The sequence below is a fragment of the Anomaloglossus baeobatrachus genome, chromosome 1, assembly GCF_048569485.1.
Source record: "Anomaloglossus baeobatrachus isolate aAnoBae1 chromosome 1, aAnoBae1.hap1, whole genome shotgun sequence".
NCBI classification, from domain to species: Eukaryota; Metazoa; Chordata; class Amphibia; order Anura; family Aromobatidae; genus Anomaloglossus; species Anomaloglossus baeobatrachus.
In genome coordinates, this window is record NC_134353.1 from 928,390,895 (window position 1) to 928,409,228 (window position 18,334).

Below are 18,334 nucleotides of genomic sequence, written 5' to 3' on the forward strand. Positions count from 1 at the left end.
GGTGTTCTGAGACTTGTAGTCCGCAGTGGTGTGAGGGCTCGGTCTGTGTTTCGAGCCCCCTTCCCCACACGCTCGTTTGGAGGAAGTAAGTTCAGCTAATCCATGACTTCTCCATCACGTGGCGCGCACAGGAGGCTTCTGCACAGGAAGTTTTCTTTGGCAGCGGCGGATACTGATGTGATATGAAGGACCGGCTTCCATAACAGATTTTCTTTCAGGGCAGTGAAATTATTATTTTTTTTTTCCCTTCATTCCCACTTGGTTAGAAACTGCCAGAAATTGTCAGACCTAGAAGAAAGAAGCAAGCACGAATGTGCGGCCTGTGCTTCCTCCCGGAGGTCTGCTCTATTACATCCTGAGATGGATTTTTCCCACTCAGACACACTATATATCTTATGGTACTTGTTCCGGCCATGTTGGGTCCGTGTGTGCGGAGTGAGACCCTGGTGTCAAGAGAAATGCCCACCTGACCACCGGAGTAAATGTAGCGCCCCTGAAGCCATCAGGGAGCTACAAGGTACTGCATCCCCACCAGGATGCAGGGCCTACCCCCAGGGACCCAGAAGACCAGTGCTGGTAACAGCTAAACATTCATTTTAATCCCTGTTTTTCCCCATTTCCAAGGACTGGTGACAGGCTAGGGTTGGACCCAGCAGATGGCCACCTTGGGGTTGAGCTGATCCAGTCCACTAGACGACAACCAGCGGGGAGGGATCAGACGGTCAATAAGTGGAAGTGAGAGGAGATGGACATGACCGTACTGACAGGAGAGTGTAACAGTGACCTGAGGGCCCAGGCGTGTGGTTGCCGGTGGAGTACGATGGAGTACTCCCTGAACCATAGCACCGATGGGGTACAGGACCCTAGGTCAGGCAAACGCTCCAGGCAGACCTGAAAAAATCTGCACAGTGAGGGGACCATCCAGGACCTCACTGACCGTAAAATTCGGGACATAGTAGCAACGGGAGAACCGGGGAATGGGACCAGAGACTCCAACCCACAGGGTTCACTCTACCATCATACGGACTACCGTTTAGAGACTACCTGGGAGGGGACCCCAGACGCTCCAAGCCACGGGCACCTGTGAAGCCCCATTATGTGCAGTTCGCCTCAGGGTCTTCAGGGACTTCACGTGCTGGGGATCTTCTGGCAACTGGTTTGTCAGGTAAACTTCTATGGGAATCGTGATGCCACTCTCGGTAATTGCGGTCAGGGGTGATCGCCACTGCAGTTTAGGGAGCGACTGGGGCTGATGGTAGATGCAGTCTGGTGTTGTGGCCTCCCGAGAGTGAGGCTGGCCCCAGGGGCTGAAGTGTACAGGTCGTAGAAGAACTCACACACAGGCAGCAATGTCTTTCAGGGTTTTTACTCACTTTTTGCTGGTAGAGTGAGCCAACCCGGGCGATGCTATGATGAACCAGGTGGAACCAGGTATCCTTCAGGCTGATATAGGGGTGACTGCTGACTCGCCTTCCAGCACCTTTGTTTCGGATCACCCCTGACTTGAAGTATATCGTGGGATTCATCCAGGGAAGCCGCTGCTGCCTTTCTCCCCTTTCTGACCTGTTTGCTCACAGCGTGGACCAAGGATAAGATGGCTCCAGGCTCGATCCTCCTTATGGACCCCCTCGTTGCTGCTGATGCTGCGGGTTCTGTGTTGGTTGGCATGGTACCTCTAGTCCCACCATCTGCAGGATTTAGCAGCTCCAATAAATAGATTTCTGCTCTGGGAACCTGTTTCCCCGTGTGTGCATTCATTACCAGGAGTCCTCGTACTCAACTCCTTACTGCTCTCTCTCTTCGGGTGTCTTTCAGTCTGACCCAGTGGTAAGGTTCTCCCCCGCCAGCAGCTGTGGCGCCCTGGACAAGCCAGGACGTCACAGGTACTGCAACAAAACACCCCACATCCCGGTTAGGAACATCGAAGTCAGACACAAATCCTTGTTGCCTCCCTCCAGGGGCTGATGTCCACACCAGGTGGGGCGGAGCCAGGCGGTTGGCTCCTCCCACCGAGGAGTTCACAGTCCTGGGGGCGGGAGAAGGAAGGAGTGGAGTTCAGATCAGAGAGGAGAGTAGAGTGTGAGAGGGAAGTGTTAGTGGAGGAACTGACTGACCGTGTCCGGGTACGTGGCCCGGGCACAGAAACAGCAAGGTTGGCAGACGGTGGTGACCATCTGCAGGAGAGGCCGATTGACGCACAACCATAAGGACCGGGGACGGGCGGTGGCCCGCCAGTACCGGATCGGGGAGCGAAGAGAAGCCAGCACCATCCGGCAGGGCCTACGGACCCCGACCAGGCTAGGAGTCGCCGTTAAACCGGTCAAATCCGTCAGCGACGGGAACCTCCGGGGTTTCCCAGCAATAAAGACCGGACTGAAGGCAACCGCTTAACCATGAAGGGAAATACAGCTACCGCCACAGCTAGAGTTCCCAGGGCCAGCGCCTGCGGGCAAAAGGTGCTCCTCCGGCAAACACACCGCTGGGGAGCGGGTTACTGGTGGGAAGCCATCGGGGCCGAGAACATAACACCGGTGCAGGGAGAGAGTTACCGCCAACCTACCGGGAGTGACCGTCGCAGCCGTCTGTGGGACTCGTCCATCCAGCCGTTTGTTTTACCAGAGACTCCGTGTGCATTACTGGCTGAGTAAGTACCACCGTGCCGTCTGGCACTGCGCTGCCCCGCGATCCTGCACCTGGCCAAGCCCCGCAATCCATCAGACAACAACTCCGGGCCCCAGGACTACCAAAATCCCCCTACCCACGGAGGGGAGGAGAAACATCCCAGCTGCTCCCTGTCACCGCTCCCAGGATCCCCGTACAGAGCAGCGGTGGTGCCCCAACCTCACCACACACCGTGGGTGGCGTCACAAACCGACATCCCAAACACCAACAAAACACCCCTTTCACTCACGGGCGAGGAGCGCCGCTCGAGTCCCCGGATCCGGCCCACCGCTCGAGCCACTGAGCAGCAGCCGCAGCAGCGCCGGACCCGAGCGTGGTGAGCGCAGCCACTACAGGTGCAGAGTCTGACAGGGTCCTGCTCCTCTGCTCTACCCTCCAGATGCGGCTGCTCCACTCCTACTCTTTTGACTGCCACTGCACAACTCCAGTCCCACAACCCACCACTAGCTGGGATGTGAGGGCTACGCCCCCTCCCTGGGTCTGCCCAGGGGTCCCCTCTAAGCTGTGTGTGTGTCCTGGTTACTAAGTGTATGTGTAAACACACCCCAGTCAGCCTTTGGGATTACCTGTTTGTACTGACCCAGCATGGGTGCAGTACTCAGTGGTGCCTGACCAGGTCAGGGGCGCCACACACCCACCAACCAGAGACAGGTGCAGGGGAAAAAAGCCACCAGGTCACTAACCCGGCACTGGGACTAAGGGGACCTGCGGTTGAGACCAGCCGGCCCCGGGTGACCAGTTTCCAGTTTACCGTGAGTAAAGGAACCAGTTACACTACAATCCCTTGTGTGGCCTACCTTCTTTCTACACCCATTTATATCACCTATCCTCTGGAACCCGGCCCTACTTGCGGAGGGCCTAACATCCAGGCTGCCACTAACACCAACCCCAGTAGTGAGAACTGTGAAGCGGCGACTCCATCCACATAGCCGCAACCCGCAAGTTGTGTCACGTGATAAACTTTCTTTTATTACCCCTTGCACCCAGGGACCGTAACTGGGCAACGGCCACCAAAGTGACATTTCCCCAGTTATACCCCATAACCCTGGGCTACACATAAACAGTGACAACTTATGTCCATTGGTTCTCTCTGGTATCTCCTATGAAACCAACTACAAGCATAGAAACATGTGTTGTGTCATGTTGTGTGGCGAAACGACAACTGCTCCCGTTTCCTGCCTATTAAATTGTGCAGTCGCAATTGAAAGTCGCATCTAAGTGGTTAAACTGCTGCAATCAGAGCTAGCTTTGGTCACTGCTGTTAGAGACAGGTGTCTGTTGTGTAACACAGCTGGCACCCGAGCTTTATTGAGCAGATCAAGCTCCTGAGCCTGCTTCTTACATGCAATGCACATCCCCGGAAACTAACAAAACTGGGGCAGGTTCGTCTCTCCAGGTGCCGTAGCCCGACAACCTGCCTGGGTTTGCCGGGTCGTATTGGAAATAACAACTTCTCCCGTTTCCAGCCTTTTAAATTCAGCTGTTGCGATTGAAAGCGGTATCTAAGAGGTTCAACTGCTGCGATAGGAGCTAGCTCTAGTCACTACTGTTAGAGGCAGGTGTCTGCTGTATGACACAGCTGGCACCAACACTCTATTGAGCAGACTAGGCTCCTGAGCTCGCTTCTTATATACAATGCAAATCCCCAGGTAATAAAAGTTTAAAACTTGGGTAGGGTGGTCTCTCCCAAGTTCTGTAGCCCCAGAACCTGCCTGGATTCACCAGGTCGATTGACAAAGGCATCTAAGAGGTTAAAATGCTGCGATCAGAGCTAGCTCTGGTTGCTGCTGTTAGAGGCAGGTGTCTGCTGTATAACACAGCTGGCACCTGCAATCTATTGAGCAGAGCAGGGTCCTGAGCCTGCTTCTCACATGCAATGCACATCCCTGGAAACTAAAAATGAAAATTTGAGCAGAGTGGTCTCTTCCAAGTTGTGTAGCCCCAGAACCTGCCTGGATTCACCCATTCGCATCACAAAGGACAACTCCCGTTTCCAGTCTCTTAAATTCAGCTATGAAGATTGAAAGTGGCTTAGAAGCAGTATCAGGAGGAGCCAGGTCTGCTCAACAGAGCCTGGGTGCCAGCTGCGTAATACAGTAGACGTCTGCCTCTAACAGCAGCAACCAGAGCTAGCTCCGATCGCAGCAGTTAAACTGCTGTGATCAGAGCTAGCTCTGGTCGCTGCTGTTAGAGGCAGGTGTCTACTGTATAACACAGCTGGCACCCACGCTCTATTGAGCAGACCAAGCTCCAGAGCCCACTTTTTACATACAATGCACATCTCCGTAAACTAAAAATTAAATCTTGGGCAGAGTGGTCTCCCCCTGATCTGTAGCCCCAGAACCTGCCTAGATTCACTGGGTCGATTTGCAGAGGCATTTAAGAGGTTAAAATGCTGTGATCAGAACTAGGTCTGGTTGTTGGTATTAGAAACAGGTGCCTGCTGTATAACACAGCTGGCACCCACACTCTATTGAGCAGACAAAGCTTCTTACATACAATGCACATCCCCGGAAACTAAAAATTAAAATTTGAGCAAGGTGGTCTCCCCCAGGTTCCGGAGCCCCAAAGCCTGCCTGAATTCACTGGGTTGATTGACATTCGCATCTAAGAGGTTAAAATGCTGCGATCAGAGCTAGCTCTAGTTGCTGCTGTTAGAGGCAGGTGTCTGCTGTACAACACAGCTGACACCCATGCTCTATTGAGCAGATTAGGCTCCTGAGCCTGCTTCTTACATACAATGCACATCCCCGGAAACTAAAAATGAAAATTTGGGCAGGGTGGTCTCTCCCAAGTTCTGTAGCCCCAGAACCTGCCTGGGTTCGCCCATTCGCATCAGAAAGGACAACTCCCATTTCCAGTCTTTTAAATGCAGCTGTGAAGATTGAAAGTGGCTTAGAAGCAGTGTCAGGAGCCAGGCCTGCTCAATAGAGCCTGGGTGCCAGCTGTGTTATACAGTAGACATCTGCCTCTATCAGAAAGCAACCAGAGCTAGCTCCGATCGCAGCAGTTAACTGCTGCGATCGGAGCTAGCTCTGGTCGCTGCTGTTAGAGGCAGGTGGCTACTGTATAACACAGCTGGCTCCTACGCTCTATTGAAGCAGACCAAGCTCCGGAGCCCACTTTTTACATACAATGCAAATCCCCGTAAACTAAACATTAAATCTTGGGCAGAGTAGTCTCCCCCAGGATCTGTAGCCCCAGAACCTGCCTGGATTCACCGGGTTGATTGACATATGCATCTAAGAGGTTAAAATGCTGCGATCAGAGCTAGCTCTAGTTGCTGCTGTTAGAGGCAGGTATCTGCTGTATAACACAGCTGGCACCCACGCTCTATGGAGCAGACCAAGCTCCGGAGTCTGCTTCTTACATGCAATGCACATTCCCGGAAACTAAAAATTAAAGCCTGGCCTGCTCAACAGAGCCTGGGTGTCAGCTGTGTTATACAGTAGATGCCTGCCTCTAACAGCAGTGACCAGAGCTAGCTCCAATTGCAACAGTGAAACTGCTGTGATCAGAGCTAGCTCTGGTCGCGGCTGTTAGAGGCAGGTGTCTGCTGTATAACACAGCTGGCACCCATGCTCTATTAAGCAGTCCAAGCTTTGGAGCCTGCTTCTTACATGCAATGCACATCCCTGGAAACGAAAAATTAAAATTTGGGCAGGGTGGTCTCCCCAATGTGCTGTAGCCCCGAACCTGCCACCAGACAATATTTTGCCTGTCTAGCTTTGACATCCCTAGCAGGTTTTTTTCTGGAAGTCAGACGCAACATTGGAAAATGGTGAAACATGTGTTCACGTGGTGCAGAACCTTTGCCGCAATATTGGAAAAAGCTTTGCAAAAAAAGCCATTTTTGCAAATAATTACAGTCCTAAAATTTAAAAAAAAAAAAAGGAAAAAAAGCTACATGTGTAAATGGCGACCATTCGTCCACAGTTACGTAAATGCAGCCGTATCGTATACCGCGTCTGTGTTACTCCGTGAAAGTTTCCCATTAAGCCGTGAACGCTCGGCACGCATTCCAGCCTGTTCCTGAGCACCTGCTTTACTGATGATCTCAGCTCTGCTGCTCGAGATTTAGACATTTTTCACAAAACAGCTTTTTAAACAAAAGCCAGCTGTTTCCGATCAAGGCTACAGGGGAAACAAAAAAAAATCAGGGTAGACCGGGCGGACGAGAAGGGGGGCCCCTCGCCCAGAGACAACAATTCTTCATTAGCTCCAAGTCACTTTTTTTTTTTTTTGCACTCCGAGTCATTAAATGAAAGGAAGAAGTGAGCGAAAAAAATAAAAAAAAATCTAAAATATTTAAAAAAAAAAAAAAAAGAAAAAAAAACTTGGAAAGCGAGCTGAATGCTCAATTTAGTCCCGAAATGAATCATCTTAGGAAATTGCTAATTTCCAAAAGCCAGAAGGATGGATGTACTTAATGAAATGAAATTATGCTTAAATCAACGGGACTTCTTTAGCTTTATGTCTTTTTATAAAAAAAAAAAATATATATATATATACACGGTATATCAAATTTGCAATTTTTTTTTTTTTTAAGAGCACACAGCTCTGGTAAATTGCTTCATTAGCTATGACACTACGTTCCGCAGGACAGGATATTCCATGACTTCATTCGACTTGGACGGGAGCTGAGAATTATATGTGGGAAAAGTTCCCGGCAAATGGCCACTAAAAGCAAATAATCTTTAAAAAAAAAAAGAAAAAAAAAAAAGAAAAAAGTCAAGGCCTAAAGATGTTATATAATGCAGGAAGGTGTTGAGAGTGTGGAACAGACCTCCGCGACGGGTACATTTTTCCAGGAAGAGGTACTAATTTGCAAAGCATATAAATTATGTATATATATTTTTACATATATATATATATATATATATATATATATATATATATATATATGTATATATATATATATACATATATAAATATATATATATATATTTATATATATATATATATATATATACAGTATATATATATATATATATATATATATATATATATATGAAAAATTTGTATGATGGCGCTATATAAAGTACATATATATATATATATATATATATATATATATATACACTTTGTATAGCACCAACATACAAATTACTGGGGAAGGTTGTCATAAATTTTCAGGTTTTGCGCTTAAAGGGATTGATATGAGCAACATGTAATACCTCGTTTCTCCTGTAGTGGCCACTGTAGAAAAAAGTCTGCAGCTTCCCCTGATGATTACATCTGATCGCCAGAGATCAGTGCATTGTTAGCAGATCGTGATATACAGGTAAGTTATCCCGGATCGTGATTTAGAAGGGGGTTATCCCGAATCTTGATTTAGAGGGGGGTTATCCCGGATCGTGATTTAGAGGGGGGTTATCCCGGATCGTGATTTAGAGGGGGGTTATCCCGGATCGTGATTTAGAGGGGGGTTATCCCGGATTGTGATTTAGAGGGGGGTTATCCCGGATTGTGATTTAGAGGGGGGTTATCCCGGATCGTGATTTAGAGGGGGGTTATCCCGAATCTTGATTTAGAGGGGGGTTATCCCGGATCATGATTTAGAGGGGGGTTATCCCAGATCTTGATTTAGAGGGGGTTATCAGGGATCTTGAGTTAGAGGGGGGTTATATGGACAGATTTGTTGGACATGTGCAACGTACCACTGTATTCTTTGATAAATGGATAGGTAGAAGGAAGGAAGGAAGATCACTGATAGATATAAAGATTGATCTATAAAAAGGAGATTTTGCTTGGATAAGGAGATGGTTAGGGAAAAGAAAGAAAGAAGGAAAGGGAGGAAAACAGGAAAGAGGGAAGGAAAGACGTAAGGAAAGAAGGAAGGAAAGAAACAAGGAGGGAAAGAAGGAAGGAAAGGGATAGAAAGAAAGAAAAAGAAGGAAAGAAGGAAGGAAGGAAGGATAGAAAAAAGGAAAGAAAGAAGGAAGAAAAGAGGGAAGGAAAGAGGGAAAGAAAGAGGGAAAGAGGAAGGAAAGAAGAAAGGAAAGAAGCAAAGAAGGAAAGAAAGAAGTAAGGAAAGAAGGAAGGAAAAAAGAAAGGAAGGAATGAATTAAAAAAGGATAGAAGGAAAGAATGAAGGAAAGAAAGAAAGAAGGAAGGAATGAAGGAAGGAATGAAGGAAGGAAAGAATAAATGAAAGAAGAAAGGAAGGAAGGAAAGAAGCAAAGAAGGAAACAAAGACGGAAAAAAGGAGAGAAAGGAGTAAGGAAAGAAAGAAGGAAGGAAAGAAGTAAATAAGAAAGGAAGGAAATATGGAAATAAGGAAGGAAGGAAGGAATGAAAGAAGAAAGGACGGAAGGAAGGAAAGAAGCAAAGAAGGAAACAAAGACGGAAAAAAGGAGAGAAAGGAGGAAGGAAAGAAGGAAGGAATGAAAAAAAGAAGGAAGGAAAGAAGGAAGGAAAAAAGAAAGGAAGGAAAAAAGAAAGGAAAGAATGAAGGAAAGAAGGATAGAAGGAAAGAATGAAGGAAGGAAATAAGAAAGGAAGGAATGAAGAAAGGAAAGAAATGAAATAAGAAAGGAAGGAAGGAAGGAAAGAAGCAAAGAAGGAAAAAAAGACGGAAAAAAGGAGAGAAAGGAGGAAGGAAAGAAAGAAGGAAAGAAGGAAGGAAAGAAGAAAGGAAGGAAATAAAGAAATAAGGAAGGAAAGAAGGAAAGAAGCAAAGAAGGAAACAAAAAAGGAAAAAAGGAGAGAAAGGAGCAAGGAAAGAAAGAAAGAAGGAAAGAAAGAAGGAAGGAAAGAAAAAAAGAAGAAAGAAGCAAGGAATAAAGGAAAAAAAGTAGGAAAGAAAGTAAGAAATAAAATGATAGATATATTTTCTAAACTCATAAAAATGAGTTGAGAGTTACATAGTGGACCTTCGGCTCTGCTACATCTGTGCGCGCACACGTGTGTGGATGAGGCAATGATGCGGGCTGACAGGAGTCAGGCAGTGTGAGGTAAGGGGGGATGAGTGATGTATGTGTATATGTGTAATGTGACTGATGTGATGTGTATGTAATGTGACAGTAGAGTGATGAAGGTCATACGTTTGTACCCCCCTGAAGGCGGCTTTATTTAGTAATGCGCTAAATACCGCACTATTCCGTTTATTTATACGGTGAGTCACATTCTATTGTCAGAACAGCGGAACGTAACGAGAGGAGGAAGCGAGGACGGAAACCAGAATGAAAGAGTTAAAAGGGCAACGGTCTGAAAAATAAAAAAAATAAAAATTCTCAGTAACAGTAAAATTTAATGTTTCCAAAAAAGTTGTGATTAGAGCTTATGGCAAAGACTACGACTCCCAGCAAGCCCTAAGATTCTGCTGGTATCAGGGCATGCTGGGGTTTGTAGTTTTGCAATAGGTTGGAGACCTTAATTTTACAGCCATACAGCAGGGGGTGCAAGCCAATCTGTAGGAAGGGCACCCAGCTTTCCCGGGACCGGATGTACCTGTACACAGAGCGCAGTGAGACCTCCTTTTTCCGCCCGTGCCTCCTAATGCCGCTTTATTCTCTGCAGCTGCTTACAAAGTTATAGAGTGTTTCAAGTACTGAAGACAGCAATGTGGAAGAAATTACCGGCCCTTCATGATGCCTTTCCCCCTCCTACCTCCACGATTTTCTTTTCTTCACTCCGGAGTGTGTGGTGTGGAACTTATCAACCGGTCAAAGGCTAAACTTAAAACTGACTGCGCCTCCAAAAAATCCCTTTGTTCTTGCATTTCCTTTTTTTTTCTCTCTCTTATGAACTCATTGACTTTTTATAGTGTGATTGGTACCGAGGAAAGTGAGCTGCAGATGTAGCAGAGCTCACTTATTTCTTCCAGTCACTGTCGGCCACGTATTTTTTTGCATAAAGTCAACGTTAGAGTTCCCTATGACCGATCCAATTTGCGGTACATTCGATTCCTCGGTAAAAGAACTGGGACGGGAGTGATTGAAGGGAATATCCTCCTTTCCAGACAGTTTTATTCTGATGCTCCAGTCGTGGGTTAATCTCTTGCCCTCCAGGAACACACTGCATGGTGACACATAGCTTTGCGTTGGAGCTGTATACCCAAATGGCATACTCGTGAAGAAAAGACCGGACAATTCCTCAAACATTGCTGCATGTCATCATTATTCCCATAGGGATTGTCACGTATTAACATCTGCCCTATTTTTACGACAAAATTGGGAAAAAGTCTTATCAAGTCATCGTACACTTCAGGGGGCGGTAAATGGCAAAGTCTCCGTTACGGAGCACCTTGTTATCTACAGCACGAACCAATTGTAAAATTCCATAGTTCACCATGTTCAATGGATGAGATTAAAGATCATTCTGATCCTGGCTGTTTAAGCCCATTAGATGCTTTGGTCATAGTGACTGCAGCATCTAAATGGTTAAACAGTGGAAGTGTTCACCCTATGTACTCAACTGTCTCCTCCTCCATCAACACGATGGAGGAGACAGTTGAGTACAGAGAGGCTGATGGTTTGGCAGCTTCAATGGATGAGATTAAAGGTCATTCTCATCCTAGTGGTTTAACCCCCTTAGATGCTTTGGTCATAGTGATTGCAGTATGTAAATGGTTAAACAGTGGAAGTGTTCTCCCTCTGTACCCAACTGTCTACTCCAACAACACGATGAAGGAGACAGTTGGATACAGAGAGGCTGATGGTTTGGCTGCTTCAATGGGTGATAATAAAGGTCATTCTGATCCTGTTTGCTTAACCCCTTTAGATGCTTTGGTCATAGTTATTGCAGCATCTAAATGGTTAAACAGTGGAAGTGTTCTCCCTCTGTACCTCAACACGATGAAAGAGACAGTTGAGTACAGAGAGGTTGATGGTTTAGCAGCTTCAAAGGATGAGATTAAAATTCATTCTGATCCTGCTTGTTTAACCCCCTAAGATGCTTTGGCCATAGCGATTGCAGCATCTAAATGGTTAAACTGTGGAAGAGTTTTCCCTCTGTACCCAATTGTCTCCTTCAACAGCACGATGGAGGAGTCAATTAGTGTACAGAGAGGCTGATGGTTTGGAGGCTTCAATGGATGAGATTAAAGGTCATTCTAATCCTGCTTGCTTAACCCCCTTAGATGCTTTGGTCATAGTGATTGCAGCATCTAAATGGTTAAACAGTGGAAGTATTCTCGCTCTGTACCCAAATGTCTCCTCCAACAATACGTTGGAGGAGACAGTTGGGTACAAAGAGACTGAGAGTTTGGGATGGCAGCTCCGGTCCCAAGGTATTTCACCTTAGCACAACTATTAGGCGTTCCCCTCCAAGAGGCAGGTTAGAGGTGCGTTAGTTAGAGGGGTTACCCCATTATCTATATGACTGCTGGGGTGGGCACCAGTTTGCCCAGTTTCCACCTTAACAAGGAACGTGGTTTCAAATGGTTCTCCAGTTAGAGAAGCCAATTGAGTAGAGAGGGAATTCACTCCCTGTGTTTAACTACTTAGTTGCTGCAATCACTATGACCAAAGCATGTAAGGGTGTTAAACAACCAGGATACTATTAGACCCTTCCCTTCTAGAGGCAGGTGTGTTAGTTAGAGGGGTTACCCCATTACCTATATGACTGCTGGGGTGGGCACCCTCTAAGTCTACGAGGGAGCCCAGTTTCCACCTTAGAGAGGAACATGGTTCCAAATAGTTCCCCATTTAGAGGAGGCAATTCAATAAAGAGGGAGCTCCCTCCCTCTGTTTAACTACTTAGTTGCTGCAATCACTATGACCAAAACATCTAAGGGTATTAAACAACCAGGATCAAAGATCTAATCACATCTATTGAAACCAGAGCCTGGTTGTATTTTACAGTTGAATACCGCTGCGGCTAGAAAGGGCTCAACAAATGAGCCACTACACTCATCATATAGGACAGGCATAAATGGGATGTGGAAATGTACGAACAGTCAGAAATTAGGACCAGTAGGGTAAATGTTAGTGTAAGGGAAAAAAAAGAGCAGCACTGGCCCAGAAAAAAATATAGGGTTGACCTGAAATTATCGCATAAGACAACAGCCATAAACATGAAAACAGCCAATATTCCATTATGATTGTCCACTGCCTCAAAATGTATCAGATGACCCTCGGAAGGGATCGTCTGTGCAGAATAAACAGCTTCACAGGCTTACCATTAGGGAATGTCTGTTTGCGGACAAAAGGCCAGTTCCATATCCCGACCCCATGCCACCCATAGCTCCATTGTGAGATGGTCCAATTAATCCATGCATGTCGCTGTGGCTTCCTGGCATGGCTGTTGAAGGCCCCACTGCATGGTTCCTTAATACATGAATTGCATCATCTAATCTTTCCAATCTGTCTTCAATTCGGCTTTGCTGCAGGAGGAAAAGAACATATTGGTGTAAACATGGATGATACTATATAAAGCAGGTGGATATATAGGCATTAAGAAATTGTGTACAAGTAGGAAGTAGCTGTCTAATTTTGCAATGGTCAGACATATTAGTCATTATTTGGTCACGTCCGAACCGAAAGATCTATAATTTCTTACATCTTCCTGGCATTCAGATTCGTTGAAACACCCCTTTTCTTCCTCTCTTGAATGCTAGTAAGTGATATCTGGTGGTGATGTTCGTGAAAGCGGAAGTAGCTAACCCAAGAGTCCAACCCAACATTGTCCATCTTCAGACCAGGGTCCGTGACAAATCTAAACTGTCTGTCACCTGGGACCATTTTGTTAAGCACCAGAGCCACGGTGTAGCTTTATCTCAGCACCCTTATAGCTGTGGAAGGCACTAAACAAAAAAAGGCTGAGAGTCATCAGATACTGTTTAGATATAGGAAGCCTAGCTGTCTCATGGCTACCCTTGGTCCACCATGTTCGCTTTCGTGTGGCAATTTTTTGTGTCATCCAGTAGCCCTGTCTTCCGTTTTAACTACTCCAAGACCATTTGGTTTGGAGCCAGCTCACCGTCATGTATGAAACTAATATTTAATAAGGACATTAGTCAAAGAGGAAGTAGCTAACTTCTCCCCCTACTTGTCATACAAAAGAAAATCAGGGTATCTACAGTTTAATAATTCATGATAAGGCAGTCAAAAGACAGATACACAAACTGATTCCTTCACTGATTTGCCCAACCTGAGAAATAAGTTCCTGACAATAAAGACTGCTAGCTGGGACCATTGGTTTTGGTCACTGTCAGGGACTGAATTCAATTGCCTTTTCAGCACCCCCTAAAGCTATGGAAAGCGTGAGAAAAAACAAATGGCGAGGCAACTGATATTCTATAGGTATAGGAAACAGCAATGAAAGAGGAAGTAGCTAACTTCTTCTCCTATTTGGCTTACAAAAGACATCAATGTAGCTACAGTCTCATAATCCATTGAAAGGCAGTCAAGACAGTAGATATACAAGCTGACTCCTTCATTGTTTTGGCCAATCTGAGAAACACGATATTGACAATACTGATGTTTCTTAGCTGGTATCATTTGTTTCGGCTCCTCTCAGGGGCTTGGTATTTCTGCTATCTCTTTACTGCTTATAGCTATGAATGGCTTTTGATAAGAAAAATCTGGGTGTCATCATATGTTATTTCTGTATAGGAAGTAGCTGTGGCATTAGTGAAAGCAAAAGTAGCTAACTTCTCCTATTTGGTTTAGAATACTAATTAGAATAGCTTTCTGCGTCACCAAGTTATCAAGTGGTTCTTCCTCCCTTTCAATTCTTCCTAGTCTCTTTGTCTTCCTATCCCGCTCATTGGGACGTGTAAAAGATAGAAAGTAACATTTAAAAGTAATATCAATGAAGTAGGAAGTAGCTAACTTCCCCTCATATTTGCATCACAATAGAAATCAGTATTATTATTGTCTCTTAATGCATGGTAAAGCAATAAAGGCATAGATATTCAACAAACTAATCATTTGTTTGTTGGTCTGAATCTGGGAATGTTTTGTTTTGGCCTCTAAGAGACTGGGTGCAACAGCTATCTCAACTCTTCCTAGACCGTTTGTCTTCCTATCGCACTCACTGTAAAGTGAAAGTGATATTTCATGATGATATCAGTGAAAGAGGAAGTAGCTAACTTCCCCTCATTGCATCGCAATAGAACTCAATATAGCTACAGTCTCATAATGCATTGTAAGGCAGTCAATACATATATATGTAAACTGATTCCTTAATTGTATGGTCGACCCTAAGAAACAGGTTCTTTACACTAGTGATGCTGAAGTTATCTAGGACCATTTGGTTTCAATCCAAGTTAGTAACTGCATGCAATTGCTATCTCTGCACCCCCTATAACTATGGATGGCAATAGATAAAATAATCCAGGGGTAGTCAGATATTACATATGTATAGGAAGCAAAAATAGCTAACTTCTCCTATCTGGTTTACAAAGGAAAGGCATATAGTTTCCTGCGTCAAAAAAATCATCCAGTAGTTTTGCCTCTTTTCTTAACTTTTTCCTAGACCATTTGTCTTTGTATGCCACTCAATGCGATATGATTAAGTTAGAAAGTAATATTTAATGATGAGTGAAAGAGGAAGTAGCTAACTTCTTCTCCTATTTGGTTTACAATAGAAATTATCAAGTCATCTAGTAGATCTTCCTCCATTCTCAATTCTTCTTCTCAACTGTCTACCATATTTCATTGTGATGTTAGTGAAAGAACAAAGTAGCTAACTTCTCCTATTTGGCTTAGAAAATAAATTAGTATAGCTTTCTGTATCACCATGTCATCCAGTGGTTATGTCTCCTTTCTCAATTCTTCCTATACTTCATTTTGTCTTCCTATCTCACGCCTGCTCATCATATTTCATGGCTAAGTCAGTGAAAGAGGAAGTAGCTAACATCCTCTCCTATTTAGTTTACAACAGAAATCACCAAGTCATGCAGTAGATCTGCACCATTCTCACTTTTTCTTCTCAACGTTTTGTCTACTATATTTCATTGTGATGTCAGTGAAAAAGAAAAGTAGCTAACTTCTCCTCCTATTTGGCTTAGAAAATATATAAATTAGTATAGATTTCTGTATCACCATGTCATCCAGTAGTTCTGTCTCCCTTCTCAATTCTTCGTAGACTTTTTGTCTTACTATTCTACTCTAGCACACCATATTTCATGGTTATTTCCGTGAAAGAGGAAGTAGCTAACTTCTCCTCCTAATTGTCTAGAAATCAGTATAGATATAACTCAATAATACATAAACTAATTTTTGACCCAATTTTGGTAAAAACACTTTAAATTTCTCTATTAACCACACTCATTCATGACATGTCAAACAAGCTTAATTCTGAAGTGGTTGTTCGGTAGTTTGGGGCCCATCATCAATGCCCGGAATTAATAGGTCACACCATTATTTAGCAGTGTTTGTGGCATCTCACTGGTTTTTATTATTCCCCCAAATTTTGTCTGACCCATAAGCCTGCTTTACACCTTACGATATCACATACGATATCGTATGCGATGTGACCCGCCCCCATCGTAGGTGCGGCACGTTCAATTTGTTGACCGTGTCGCACAAACGATTAATTCCTGTCACACGTACTTACCCTTCCATACGATCTCGATGTGGGCAGCGAACATCCACTTCCTGGAGTGGGAGGGACGTTCGGAGTCACAGCGACGTCACGCGGCAGCCGGCCAATAGAAGCGGAAGGGCGGTGATGAGCGGGACGTAAACATCCCGCCCACCTCCTTCCTTCCGCATTGTCGGCGGGAGCCGCGGGACGTAGGTAAGCTGAGTTCATCATTCCCGGGGTGTCACACACTGCGATGTGAGCTACCTCGGGAACATTGAACAAACCGATGTACAATTTTTAGGTTTTGAACGACGTGCATGCGATGAACGGTTTTTCGTTCAATCGCAATCACACGTAGGTTTTACACGCTACAATATTACTTACGATGCCGGATGTGCGTCACTTACGACGTGACGCCGCCGACACATCGTAAGATATATTGTAGCGTGTAAAGCCCGCTATAAACAGGGTTGGACATATCATTGGTGAAGCCTGTGCAGACGCACAGGGGCCCGGGGGGGGGGGGGGTAAGGTGGCCAATTTGTACAGCCAATCAGATATCACCTTGGTGACATTTTTGGTAATTGGGAAGCAAGTTTGAGCAACAATAATCTTTTGAGCTCCAAATATACCCATTGTGATCCTTGTGCCTCCTACATTTGACCAATCGTAAACCAAGAAATAGCACGCTATCACTTTAAAAAAGAGAGAGGCTTACTAGAGAGTGTAAGGGACCTTCGTAGTTTGGAGAGGAGGAAGTCTGTCCGCCATTTCTTGACCAAACAGCTGTGCCTGCTAATTAAAAGAAACAAGAAAAAACAAGAAGAGTAATTATCTACACAGTCGCATAAGCATCCTCTTAGTTAAAACTTTTGCAGTTATTTGGTATATATGCAAATTTCTCCGCACAGACCAGACATATGGAGACTTTCCAAAAACATACTTAAGGGAAAAAAAAAAAAGTATTTTTTTTATAGCAAAGCAGAGATGTAGTCCAGCGTGTTCCTCCAGGCTGCTTTCTATCAGAGGATTTTATTGACTCGGCAGGTAATACCTAAGAGAGACTCCAACACAAGAAAACAACTCAATATCCTAAAAAAAAACGTCCGCGGCGAGGGATTTCAGCTTTCCAAGTCCCTGTTTCAGAGTATACAATCTGTCCTAAAGTTCCCCCCCCAAAAAATGGAAGCATTTATCAACCTGACGGCTCTACATTGTTACAGCAACCAACGTCGGAAAGTGCAAAAATGTTGGCCATTTTTGTAGGATTTCTTTGAGTATTTTTGGGGTTTTTTTGGTTTTCAAATTCTAGGAATGTGTGGTAGGTTCCTGGGAAAAAAGTAAGATTTCCTAAAGAGAGTTGAGCGAACTCGTGGAAGTCCGGTTTTGCGCATTGTGCCAAACTGTACCTCCACAAGTTCGGACTTGGCCTGAACCCCAATGGAAGTCACTGATTTGCAGTGGATCTCTGCCCACATGCAGTCAGCCATAAGCAGATCAGTTCCGAGGGCCGGTGGGCAGAGTTTTTCTATTTTTTCAAATCCCTCACCACCTCCTGCTGTCTTCAAATAAAAATTATTTCCAGAATCCATCCTTTCCTCAATTCTCAATCTACAAAAATGCTAGTACATGCCCTCATAATCTCCCGCCTCGACTACTGCAACATCCTCCTCTGTGGCCTCACTGCTAACAATCTCGCACCTCTCCAGTCCATCGTTATCTCTGCTGCCCAAATGATCCACCTTACTCCTCACTTGCAGCCACTTCTACCCTCTGCAAATTCCTCCATTGGCTCCCAATTCTCTACCGTATCCAATTAAAACTACTAACACTGACCTACAAAGCCATCCATAATCTGTCTCCTCTGTATATCTCCGAACTAATTTCCCGATACACTCCAACACGTAATCTCCGGTCCTCCCAAGGTCTCCTACTCTCCTCCACACTTATTCGCTCCTCACCCAACCGCCTCCAAGACTTCTCCTAAGTATTCCCTGTCTTCTGGAATTCGCTGCCTCAACACGTCAGACTATCTAGACTATCTGCTACACTTGCAAGCTTCAAACGGAACTTGAAAACTCATCTGTTCAGAAACACCTATGGTCTCCATTGACCCCACCGCCTCACCACCACGCCGGAGCTGCTGTCTCAACACTGCCGGAACTGCCACCCCACC

General features: G+C 45.1%; 1 protein-coding gene across 1 annotated transcript in view; it reads right to left on the bottom strand.

The window, feature by feature from the left end:
* Positions 1-18,334, bottom strand: part of TCF4 (transcription factor 4) — a 633,301-nt gene that overhangs the window by 33,538 nt on the left and 581,429 nt on the right. The window contains exons 12-13 of the mRNA XM_075329425.1: positions 16,877-16,953; positions 12,806-13,009 (exon numbers count right to left, since the gene is read on the bottom strand). Of these exons, the coding sequence (XP_075185540.1) occupies positions 12,806-13,009; positions 16,877-16,953 (281 nt within the window). The remainder of the gene's footprint in view (positions 1-12,805; positions 13,010-16,876; positions 16,954-18,334) is intronic.